A 13139-nucleotide genomic window follows, 5' to 3' on the forward strand; every position below is an offset into this window, starting at 1 on the left:
CCTAGTGATTAAATTAGTTTGGGGGTCCTTAAAAGTTTGAGAACCACTGGACAACATGAGGAAGGGTAAACAACATCATGGACAGCCAGCACATGCACATATTGGGCCGCCTTTTTCTGTCTCAATTAATCCTCCAAATGCCTTTACCCTGCACTGACACAAAGCCACTGCAGAGAGACACAGACAGAGCTTTTTGCCTCAGGCTATCCGAGCCGTGAACAATGACCCAACTGCCAGGTCAACTGTCTTTAACCTAACACTCGTTCACCAACAGAGCAGACACTGTTTTTTTTTGTTTTTTTTACAAATATTTTTGCAAATCTCTTGCACAAATTTGTTTGTTTTGGATTGTATCTATTGTAGATCAGTATTTCTATCTATCAATTTTTACTTTTATTTTCTATAGGGAACACGTAGAGGGTAAGGGGAATAAGTAACACACAGCATACGGTAATCAAACCGGGACACTCTACTCACCCATGTGGTGCACTCTATCTACTCTACTCGGGTTGCCCAATATTCTGTATATCCCGGTTGCTAACTTATTCACCCATTATTTATATTCTGTATTATGCCTACCAGTATTCTATATTCTATACATTTGTCTTTGGCTGAAAAATAATATATGTAGCTAGTAGCTACAGTATTCTGTATCCTACCTCCGAGTACCTTGTAACCCAGGAAAGATTGTATACTAATACAATGTCAGTCTCTAGTTTATTTACATTACAGTTTACACTTAAAGGGTGAACTACTGTTACTTATTTTCTATCAACACCCCAACACTATCCACTTGGGAGATGCCTGGATAGTTTATGAGTGTGCATGCATGTGAGTGTGCGAGCATGAGAGTGTGTGTGTGTGTGTGTGTGTGTGCGTGTGTGCGTGCGTGCGTGCGTGCGTGCGTGCGTGTGTGCGTGCGTGCGTGCGTGAATGCAAGGGGAATGTTGCGCGGAAAACTGTGTCCCAGTATTAATCTGTGTCACTGGTGACACTGGTGACACGTGATTTGCGGGGAGATGAGTTGTTTTTGACGCAAATTAAGATGATAGTTAGAATGTTTGGCCTGTGTAATGCGGGGCAGATTGAGGTTGGAGGACAGGGCTGCGCGGCGCTAGGTTCCGTGAGGCTGTCCGTGTGTCCTGGCGTTGTGAGGAGGCGCTCGAAGCGAGCAGCTGTCTTGCGACCGAGCGACTGGTCCTTTTATAGATAGATTACAGGTCCACTTTAACACTTACAGTACACTAGGATTTTACAGTGTTTCTGTGTTTCCTCATCAAATAACTGATGCTTAGTGCTATTCTGTTTTGAGGTGCATCGTGGGTGACATCGTGGGTGGCTAGGTTAAGATGATGGGTATTGTTCAAAGTGGTGATCTCTTTATTAAATAACAAATGGAAGTGTTGCTTTACATTTTACAAGTATGGGATATTATATTATTATATTATACTTAGTTTCTAGGTTTATTTTCTAATTGCAAAAAGAAATAGGATGGTTCCCAAATGTAGCATTGTGATGGCCAGTGTTGGGTGTAACGGTGCTATTAATAACGACGTTATAACGAGACTACTTTTATTGGTAACGGAATAAATAACGAGTTAGTTTTGCAATTTAGTAGTTAGTTACTTAGTTACGTTTCCAAAAAAGTAATCCTGTTACTATAATGTAATCCGACTCCCTGTTCATTTTGTTGGCAAGATTTAAAAATAATATTAAAGCCCCGACTGCCCGGAGTGTATTGCTCCTCCTCTCCTCTTCTCCACTAATGTGTATACTATACTTTAACCCATTCAGGCCTGACGTCGAAATTAAAAACAATGTTTTCTAAATCATGACAATTTTCTGAAAGATTTGAGGCACATTTTAATGATTTTTCAAAAATAGCAGACCTACAAGTTCATAGCGCGCCACTCGGTGGCGCGCTATGAGCTTGTAGATCTGCTATTTTTCAATAGCTAAATTATAACAATGTTTAAAACACCAAAACGGGTTCCCGCCCCAAAATGGGTTAATGGTTAATGTGGTTAAACGCTAACGTGACATGGATGCGTTCCAGGTCTCAATGGATTAAAGGGAATGTGTAAAGCTTTTTTGACAGGCATCTATTCCTACAGAAGTTGGGGGAATGTTTTTCTTATGATCTCCTGTGACTGTATCATTTTATCACTCCATACCAAGATTCCGGCATGATCCCTTCTTGAGGAGATAATGAAATGATAACTCAGACATGCAGAGGAAGGTGTCAAACTCTCCCTGTGAGAGATATATGTATGCAGATCAGGTGTGTCATCAAAGGCCACTTGGGGGACGCCTTACCAGCCAGGCATCCGTTGAGTGACAGAAGGATTAGCAGTTCCCATGGTAACAACATCTTCATTTTCCAAGGTCAAAGATTCTGTTTCTTCCCATCCAGTTTCCAAAGAGTGTAGTTATTTGGCTGTGGAAGAAAGAGAAGGCACATGAGCTACATTGTACGTGAAAATGCTCACTGTACAATAAGCCTGCTGGAACTGTGGGCTGGAACTCGAGGAGAATCTGTGATCCATTAATAATTCATTCACCTAAATAAGCATTGCCAAGACCCCATGCCTAAGGGCCAGCTAGAGCTGATCCACAGGAGCTGATATTTATTGTACTGTATACAATACTGTACATACTGCTACAGTGTCTCCCAGGAGCATGTCAAGGGACTAGACATGCTTACAGCAGCAACAGATACAACTTGCCCCCTCGCCTATATGTGCCACTAGCCACACAATAATGTTATTTATTTTATTAAAAAGAAACAGAAGATGCGTGCCTATTGATGTACACAGCCATACTGAAACTGTTACTGACACATACTTTCAATATTAATAGGCCTACTACAAATTGATTACATTTGATGGCGGCCGCCAGCCACTATGGTCTTAAGTTGTTTTGTCATATTACGGCAAAGCTCCACCTACTGTGTTGTGTTGCATTCGGAAAGGGTCAAAAAATTAACCGGGGCGAATGCAACGCAACGCAACGTCAGCAGTGGAGCATCCTTCATTGATTAAAAAGGGAACATTCCCTGCTTTTAACTTTTATTTAAATTTTTTATCCACCAAATAATGAATGAACAGAAATCAGATCAAATATAAATAAATAAAAACAAAAAAACATAACAAAAACAGACAACAAAAGAAACCCAAAGAAAAACAGAAAAACAGCTTAGTTTCCAATAAAGTTTATCCAACATTACTAAAGGTTACAGCTGAAAATAGAAATAAAGGCCAAAGAGAAAACATTAAACTGTACCATATTTATAGGCCTATATATTTTTTTTCTTAGCCATATGATTGCTATGGATTCGTTGTTGGCTTGCTTCCAAAATTCCATTCTTGACAAGAGATACTGATGTTAGAAAAAATAAATTATGATTCACTATTTGTGAAGAGAGGATAAGGAGATTATTCCCCCGGATCAAAGAGAGTGAAGTAGATTTATTCTATTCTCGATTATCTAGTCGGAGGGACTGAGAATCATGACCTTCCACACTTCATCTTTTCAATCATCAGTATTGATTTGGTTTCCATTTTTTAACCTTCTGCCTTTTTGTTTGTCATTCTGCCCACAGTCTTGTCATGAGCCTCAATCAAATATGGAAGGATGGGTCAATAATGGGAGATGTGGTTGATGTCTTTCCTTATGAGACTCACATACTTGAAAGATGTGCTTTGTAGGGAAAACCAATGCAGAAATTAGATCCATCTACAAGCGAGGCAGCCTTCTTTTGAATGCTATAACGTTTGAAAGCATTCTGTTGAATAACTGTGGTCCTCTCAAATATTCACAGTTTAATTTGGATTAAACAATTAAGCCTATTTTGGAGTAAAACCTGTGAAATTAAACCTAAATGCATATTTTTTGGTACTGTACAGGAAACTTTGAATCGATGTTAAATGTTTTTGGTCACTTGGTCAGCATGCCTACCCACAATCAATAATGTTGCAGGCCAGCACCTGTAAGTAATTCCAAATCAATATGTTTTACATTCAGACAAGCTTACCAAGCAAAGTCCACATGCAAAGGAACTTAGATGAAGTCTGCTCAAGCTAGACTCATACTGTCATACGGATTTCATCTAGCAAATGGTTTCACGAAAGTCTTGCTATCACTAGTATAGCGTAGCCGTAGACGGTTGACCAATATAAGGACATGTTTACTTTGGACGCATATTGACCATGCTATGTGATAACTGACTTACAAATTCAATGATCTGCCCACTACTAGGCCAATGAGTGTGAACACTGCCATCCACTTGACAATTTTTTAAACTATAGTTATCGTTATATTGCTCAGTGTGAATGGCCCTGAAATGAGGAAATGTGAAGGAGACAACTGAATCATAATGCAGTAGAGTACATCGCTGCAATGCATGGCATCTCATTACGGACTTCACATCATATCCTACGACAAATACATATTGTATGAGCCAAATGTGGACCGTGTGTACAACTGTGACTCAACTTTCCAGCATTTGATTACAAATGTGACATAATTTGGTTATTGTTATTGGTCATACTTTTTTGTTTTATTTAACTTAGTTAAGGTTAAGGGCTGCTTTGGTTAGGTTAGCATTGGGTTAGGTTTAAGCATGGTCATGTGGGGAGGGGCACCTAATTGGTCAGTGCAGCTCTGATCCCAGCTAGTTTGTTGTTGTTATTTAATCTACAGAATGTTTTACTAAACTAGATGGGCACCGGCGTGCTCGGGAACAATGAAAACAATGAAAGTTGGGAAAGCATGCCCCACCTGGTTATGCAATACCCATTATCAGAGTACCCGTTATGGAAAGCTCTATATCTATACTGTCTATGTCCCTTTTATGCCCATATATAGAGATCCCTGATGCCATCAGTACTTGCCCATTATGTGGGCAATCGGCATGCTTGGTGTACTGGTCGGATGGGCGGTTCTGGACAACTGGCGATCTGACCGACTTCATGCACAATTTCACTGCACTCCCTCGGGTCCTCAGCAATATGCGAGTTGAGTTAGAGATCGATAAGTCAGACAGTTCTCGAGATACGCAGAGGAAAGACACACACACACACACACGCACACACATAGGTTTAAGGTTGGTTTATTACACTGATCCGAGTTCACAAGGCATCCATCTGCTTAATTTACTTTTTGAATTCATCACATTTTCCTGGAGATCAAGCTGACTTTGTTGGCGACAGCTGCACTGTGTAATACAAACTTTTCTAGATGACACTGTCCTTGAGGTTACAGAATAGATTTTACATTGACGCAACTTATAATAATTTAGGAGAGACCACATGTACAATTGTACATGTAGTAAGGATGTACAGTACATCAAGCAACAGAAGTCATGGATATTTAGCAGTGAGGAGGACAGGGGAAGCAATGCAGTCCACTGCAGAGGTTGTCTAACAAGCCCCTGAAGCTTTATGTCATTAGTGTCCTCGCTCTGCCCAAATGATCGATGCTAATTTATGTTCGCTGTAGTCAGCTGTCCAGTTTCACTTTCAAGCTGATCAACTTTCTGTTGTCTGCTCCCATTGGCACAGAAATGTCCTTTCTCCATGACATTCAAAGTCAAACTCATGGGTCTTGATTGCGTTCCCATGGATAGTAGCTATGGGTATAAAAACGCAGAGCCGAAACCTGTTAAGTATAGGTGAGAGGGCTGGCACGGTTCCTCTGTCAGATAGCACAACTCTGTTTTAATGATGCATAGGTCCCAGGCATCCTTGGGGAGGATGTGTTTCTTGGTCACAGTCCAGAAATTTAAAGTAGTTGCTTGTGATCCCCATGATTAATTTATATACCCTAGAAAAAATACAATGGTAATAATTCTTGTGCCCAGCGGATGGTGGTCGCAGGTGTTACCAAGTGGGATGAAGCCAAGCTAATGGTGCCTGCAAGGGAAACTATCTGTCAAGAATAATCCCTAATAACACTGTGGCATAGATAATGCGCTTCCCCCCTCTCTCACTGGCCCGCGATATTGAGATAGCTGCAGAGAAGTGATTAAATGAGTTATGGATATTGACATGGTAAAATGTATATATCTAGAAGTATTGCCTGGTTTAGAGTTTGGCAATGATTAGCGTCCCACTGTGGAATAGCCACACAGGGCTTCTAGGAACTCTGGTCAGCCATGTTCCACTTCATCAGTTCCTGAGTAATTGGCTAAACACGTGACTACATAAATTAACATCAGCAGCCTTGCGAGAGGTAATTAAGGGAATGTTTTTTTTGTATACCATGGTAAATAAGACGAGCAATCAGCACCACCCAGGGCTTTCAAAGCCACAACTTGTTATTTTGTCAGGCATTGTCATGACACAGTCAAATCAAAACCAACAATACAACACACAGCCTCTGACAGGTAAATAGACTTTAAACGTTTAATCATACTATACAATACAGAATCCAAGCAACATTTTGGTAAATGCTCTACAGTAATGTACATATTTACTGTAACAGTTTTTAACTACGGTAATCATATCAGAGCGTGTGCCTCCTCTCCAAACATTCCTGTAAGCCTCCAGATCTCACTGTAAATCTATTCACTCACTAGAGAACATGAGCTGTGTTTCAACTACAGTAGTATGCTGGAAGAATGTCAATCATTGTGTAAGAGCCTATCACACATCACTGGAGACTAGAGACGTGGAGAATGTTAAAAGCCAACATCTACTGTAGCTACAGTATTTCTGTTCAAACTCAACATATTGTGCACAATGATACAGGAGGTGTAGGTAGGGCATCACTACAGTGAGAGAGACCTCATGAGAAATGGAAACAGACTAATGTCCACAGAAATGCAATACACGTATTCCAGGATAAAATTCTGAATTTAAATATTGCTGATATGAGCAAAAAAAAAACAGGCATGTGTTAAACGAGCTTTACACTATGTGACAGTTTGTTTTCCACCAAACAAATTAAAATTGATACATAACAGAATTCCATAACAGAATCCCATTGTCTGTGACATGAGATTATAACACTGAACAATTGCAGTGATAAGGTCAGGCTGAATGCCAATGGACCCATTTTCCAATGGGTCAACATCTATTATAATAACCATATTTTGCGTTCAGAAAAAAATCTAAGTGCAGCTCATATCAATGTACATTTAGTTCAAATAGAAAATATTCAACTGTAACATAATGATCTAAATAAAATCACTGATAGATTTAAATGACATATTTAACCTACAATGACATGAAGCCAAGCTAATGTTTCAACAAATAAGCAAACACGTTTCAATGCATGAACATGCAGAGTTGTCTCTATATTTTAGGATGCCCCTAAGCAAGTGTTTGGCTGCCGCTACCCTTCATTACATCAAAGACCCACGGACCATTCTCAAGTACAATCATACTTGGGAGTGGGGTTTTGGTTTCGCAACCCCAAGTATCATGTAGAGCAAAATGTCTGTCATGTAAATATGGTCAATTGTTGTGGCAAAAAAGCAGAAGCTTTTATACTCATTCTTACGCTGCTGTATACTAAATATAATTTCCAGATTTTGTCACTTTTTGCACTTATAGTCATGAAGTCATGACCGAATGAATAAGGTTGGATACAAGCGGCCGAAATGAGTTTCCTAAGACGGGTGGCTGGCATCTCCCTTAGAGATAGGGTGAGAAGTTCAGTCGTGCGAGAGAGACTCGGAGTAGAGTCGCTGTTTCTTTGCTTGGAAAGGAGACAGCTTAGGTGGTTCGGGTATCTGGTTAGGATGCCTCTCGAGCGTCTCCCTAGGGAGGTCCTCGATACACGTCCAACTGGGAGGAGACCCCGGGGCAGACCAAGGATCAGATGGAGGGATTATATCTCTAAACTGGCCCTGGAACGCCTCTGGATCCCCCAGGAGGAAGTTGGTCTGTAGAAGGAAGTCTGGAGCTCGCTGGTGGAGCTGTTGCCCCTGCGACCCGACTACAGATAAGCGATGGATGGATAGACTTTTTGCACTTAAACCACTTACTTAGGCTAATAATAATAATAATAATAATAATAATAATAATAATAATAATAATAATAATAATAATAATAATAATAATAATAATAATAATAATGATAATAATAATAACATCTCAAACTTATAGCGCTTTTCTGAGTACCCAAAGACGCTTTACATGGAGGGGCAGAGGTACAGGTATAGCAAAAAATAAAAACAACGTTATTAGAAAAGAAATAAACACTAAAAGCTAAGGTATAAAAACATTAAAAACTGTGAAAAAGAGTTAGCTAGGGAAAGCAATATTGAAGAGGTGGGTTTTGAGGGTGGTTTTGAAGGTTTGGAGGGCGGAGGCATCTCTCAGTGTTTTGGGGAGTGCATTCCGGACCACAGGGTTGGGGCAACAAAGGCAAAAGCTCTGTCGCCCCACGTACAGAGGTTGGTCTTGGGGACGTCGAGGAGGTTTGCATCACCAGAATAAAATCATGAGTTTTGCTAGAATTGTGCTATGCTCCCTTCATCTTGGTCCAATCTGCGCTGTCTTATAGGGTCTGTGAATGTTTTTGTTAAAATAAAAAAGTTAAAGTTAAAGCTCTAGTCTATTTCTTATAGTAATCATTGCTATAGATTGTTTGTTCAGTAAGAGGCGTTCTACCATTCTACCCATCTCTCCAGAGCTTTACAGGAAATATATTTTCAGGTCAGGATACCAATTTTATACAATCACAAGAGAGAAATCCACAAAGATAATTTATCAGCTTTTATAGTGATAAGAGCTATTGTGTTCCAGTTTCAATTTTGTCTGATCTTTTTGTTTTTGTTTCATCACTTCCAATTTCACTTGTTTTGTTTATCCTGTACGAGTTCTCTCTCCTCCTGATATGTGCACAAGGGACATTTTAACACTTCATAAACTTGACATTGAAGTTTATTGGATGAAATTGCCATACCGAAATTAAATATTTTTACATTATATTATATTATATTATATTATATAATTCATATTATAATTATATTATGTGTTTACTTGAGAGCATTGTTCATGCTCTCAAGCTCATGCTATCATCAGAGGTCTTTAGTCTTTACTCAAAGGTTTGTTGATTATCAGTAGTCAATGTGCTGTATAGACTGTTGCACATAATGTGTAGCGGTGGCCAAAATGGGCTGCTGCTCTTTCATTGCCAATGCTTGCACTGTGAAGGTGCCAATTAAAACAAAAGCAAACAAGATGTGAGCGATAGGTGGAGTGGGTTTAGGAGTGAGGGTCTGGAGGAGAAAAGCGTCATGCTTAGAAGGATGGCATACAAAGCAGGGATGTTATGTGGGAATACCCTATTCGTCACTTCCCTGTTATGCCTTTCTTCTGTTTCTCTGATCTGATCCTGTTTCTTCTGTGCATAATTGATGTGCCTTCTTTGAAATGTGGGTAAGCTTAAATTGTTATTTTTAAACATCTTTGCCAATTCAGCACTTGTATATGAAGCATGGAGATAATAATACTGTATGTTGCATTAACCTTTAGTCATGATTTGCATTCTAGTTCAATGTTGAAAACAAACTTTGCACAGCATTTAACATGACATCATTCAGCAGCCCCAAGTTCCCCAACTCTAAACGCCTTCTAGCATCCCTAGAGAGAGAGAGAATTTAGGATTACAACTAGTGTTGCCAGATTTTAGGAGAGGAACAAGCAACCAGATCTACAAAATAAGCATAAGTGATTACGCGCGCGCACTTACGCGCACGTACTTACGCGCGCGCACTTACGCACTTACGCACGCACGCACGCACGCACGCACGCACGCACGCACGCACGCACGCACGCACACACACACACACACACACACACACACACACACACACACACACACACGCACACACAAAAGCTGGAATGAGTAAATTAATTGAAACTAAGTTGCATACTCTGATTTGTTTGAACAGAGAATTACATGTTTTATTAATGCAGTGAACTTGTTCCGGTGTATTTTCACAAGTAGATCCAATTACAACTGGCGCGTTCGGAAATACGCTCGGAGATTCTTCTCCGTTTTCAGAATGCTCTGGCAGTAACGTCATAGTGCGGACTGATTTCAGTTGATTTATGAACGGTCCGTAAAAACAACACACTTTGCCTGTGCAGGGTGTGATGTATTGTCCATGTTGCTTCGCGCCTCCATGCCTGCCATCTGTTTTGTCCTTCATCGCTTCCTATACCTGCCTAATACACCTCGTGTCAGATAATAACAGTTGACTGACACCAATGACTGGCGTCTAGTACGCATTTAGCAATCAATTAGGCTGCACCACTATTGTTTTCATCAGTGTTTGGAGTCAAACACTGGACATCCATTCTTCTACATAGGGTCGGTCAGCGCACGCACACAGTGCACCTAGGGCGCAGTCACAGTGCAATGAATTTTCAAACAGCATTGCACCGACTGCACAGAATTTACGGACGACCAGAGCTCTCAGTGTGTATTTCCAAACGCACCTGATACACAGTAGCCTATGCATAGTGCTGGTGCACCTGATACACAGTAGCCTATGCATAGTGCTGGTGCACCTGATACACAGTAACCTATGCATAGTGCCCAGACATCTCATTCACCTGATACACAGTAGCCTATGCATAGTGCCCAGACATCTCATTCCATTCCTATAATCCACCCTCTTGTATTTTTCCTGTATTTTGCCAGGAGCAAAAAAATGAACCACATTATTCGGTCATTGACGAAGTGACAGCCAGAGTGTGTTTGTGAACAGCCACAGCATACTGTTGGCCACTGAGCAGCTCCACTGGAGCAGTTTGGGATTTCAGTGCTTTTCTCAAAGGCAGCACAGCAGTTAAGATACAGATTATAGGGCAAGAACAAAGTACTGTCTGTAGAGGCAGCACAGTAAAAACACCCAACATTATTGGCAAAAAATATATACTAAATATACAATATACAACACCATACACCCCTATGATGGTATACATTTGGGGTATAAATGTGGGAAACTGCAGGATTCCAGTCTTCACATAATCTGGTGATGTGCACACATCTAGGATTTATTTTCTATATACACACACCCCATATAGCCTTGAATTCAGGGAGATTTTTATTTTGGGTCGAGAGCTCACAACGGGCATTGTGAGCTTGTAGATCGGCTATTTTCGGCAAAGAGGTAGAAGTATTGAGGTTACCAGGTTAAGTGGTTAACTGTCTGAAAATTCACATTAACATGAATCCAACACTGATGATAGTGCTGTGTCAAACAAGTCTATGAAGCTATCTATGAAATCGATTAAGAAGTTTAATCTGCAACATAATTTGATACAATATGTAGTGGGGGGGGTCATCTCTCTCTATCAGCTAAGGGGTCCTTGTTGAAGACCCCTGCTCTAGTGTAAGGGAGGCACGGGTCTGAGCAGGTGAATTTGATTGTGATTCAGTGGCATTTCTATTTGAATAAGTTGTTTCCACATGATCTGTAATGAAAAAAGTCTCCATATTAAATAGCTTCAAATTAAGTGCAAGATCACCACAGTTTGTTAAGCTAACCTCTGGCAGTCAGGTAAAATGTAATTACAGTTACTTACTGCATTTGGAGTAAGTAATAACATTTTTAAGATCTTTTAAAGAATAGTTTGTAGAGCAATTGTGGTATTCCATGTATCTGTATGAGTGAAATTCCCGGCTCAGGGTCGCACAGCTGGATCACTGAGTAAGAGTGCATACTGACTATAAATAAGGCTGTAGTCAATCTCCCAGCTGAACCCCAGTTTGAATCCAACATGAGGCGCTTTACTGCATGTAATCCCCCCCATCTCTCCGTCCTTTCCTGTCTCTGTATTTCGCTATGGAAATACAGCATAAAATCTATCAAAAAACAAAATTGACTGGCTTCATAGTCATTCACCTAGATCAAGTTATAGCGTGACATTCCCAGCAGTCATAAAAAAAGCTTGAAGGTAAAAAGGTAATATAATCCTCCATTTCTTTGTGTACCAATTTACCGGAGGTATAAGTCAAATGAAACAAGAGAACTTTATTCTTCCAGTAATCTTAAATAAATCAAAATGTTGGACATTTTATCACTTCAAAATGGCAAAGTCAGGACATGTTGTGAGTTCTATCTTCAGCTTACAGTAGGTCTCGTTGGGACCACTGTAAATTACTGTGAACATACAGTCATTTGTTTTATACTGCTTGTAAATGAGGCTCAAAGAATATGTTATTATTAAGCTACCACTGCTCCTCCACCTGGTCACACTCATTTACACTTACAGCATGTAATAAATCATGATGCCTGGCAGACAAGCATGTTTCCAACTGATTGAGTACTCACAGATTAAGTGGAGTCAGCTCACTTCTTCCTCAGCGGCTGAGACACAATTGGTTCTTTGGTCCGCTCTGAGAGAGTGAGATAGAATGCGAAGAGAGAGGCTGTTGAGAGGCTGTGTAAGTTCTGAAGTATGATGCGACCCAAAGGCAACACGTTTATTTTAGCATGGCGTGTAGGGGAGAGTCTGTAGCATGAAGGGATATGCCCCTTCAACACTGTGTTTAATTATGGTACAGCATGAAGTGGTGTTGACAAGCTTGGGTCCTCACTCCTCACTGATGAAGATGCAGGAAAAAATGTCAAGTCCCTCATCTGAACAGGAGGGACTTGAGGAGTGGATTCATAGTAGTCTTTATTATTTTTGTATTCCACTTCGGTGGTATTTGAACCTACGGTAGTTGTATTTATAGCTCAGCACCCCCTGCCTAAACAACAAAGGCATCCAGAGGAAGCGGACCTGCTTTTTTTCTTTCCAGAACAAAAGATACATCTATAAGAACAAATATTTGACACAAGAACATCACATTTTAGAAGGTAGAAATCAGATGTTGTTACATAAGCTGTTATGTAGACACACAAAGCAATCATAATGACCTGAATGTCGTCATCCGCACCACCACAGAGGCCATTTACTCTCAGTGTAATTTTGTTTCCAGCAAGGCAAGTCTCCAGCAGAGCTATCACAAAAAGATTGATTGTTTCTGCAGGTGGATAGAGTCCTGCTTGGCCTTAATAACAAGGACTCTGCATAGTTTACAGTGGAACATTAGAGACACAAAAAAAGGTTATCTCTGGAAAAACAGGCAAGCAAGGAGAATTTGCGGGTTGAGGCAAACATGTACAAAAC

At 40.3% G+C, this 13139-nt stretch overlaps 1 protein-coding gene across 1 annotated transcript in view; it reads right to left on the reverse strand.

The window, feature by feature from the left end:
* The window catches only part of cntn6 (contactin 6), a gene marked incomplete at both ends in the record, with an annotated part of 65378 nt that extends 63001 nt beyond the window's left edge, over positions 1-2377 (reverse strand). The window contains one exon of the mRNA XM_079510627.1: positions 2317-2377. Coding sequence (XP_079366753.1) covers positions 2317-2377 — 61 coding nt within the window. The remainder of the gene's footprint in view (positions 1-2316) is intronic.
* Between the last annotated feature and the right edge of the window lie 10762 nt (positions 2378-13139).

Source organism: Electrona antarctica, assembly GCF_951216825.1.
Source record: "Electrona antarctica genome assembly, chromosome: 9".
In the NCBI taxonomy this organism is placed as follows: domain Eukaryota; kingdom Metazoa; phylum Chordata; class Actinopteri; order Myctophiformes; family Myctophidae; genus Electrona; species Electrona antarctica.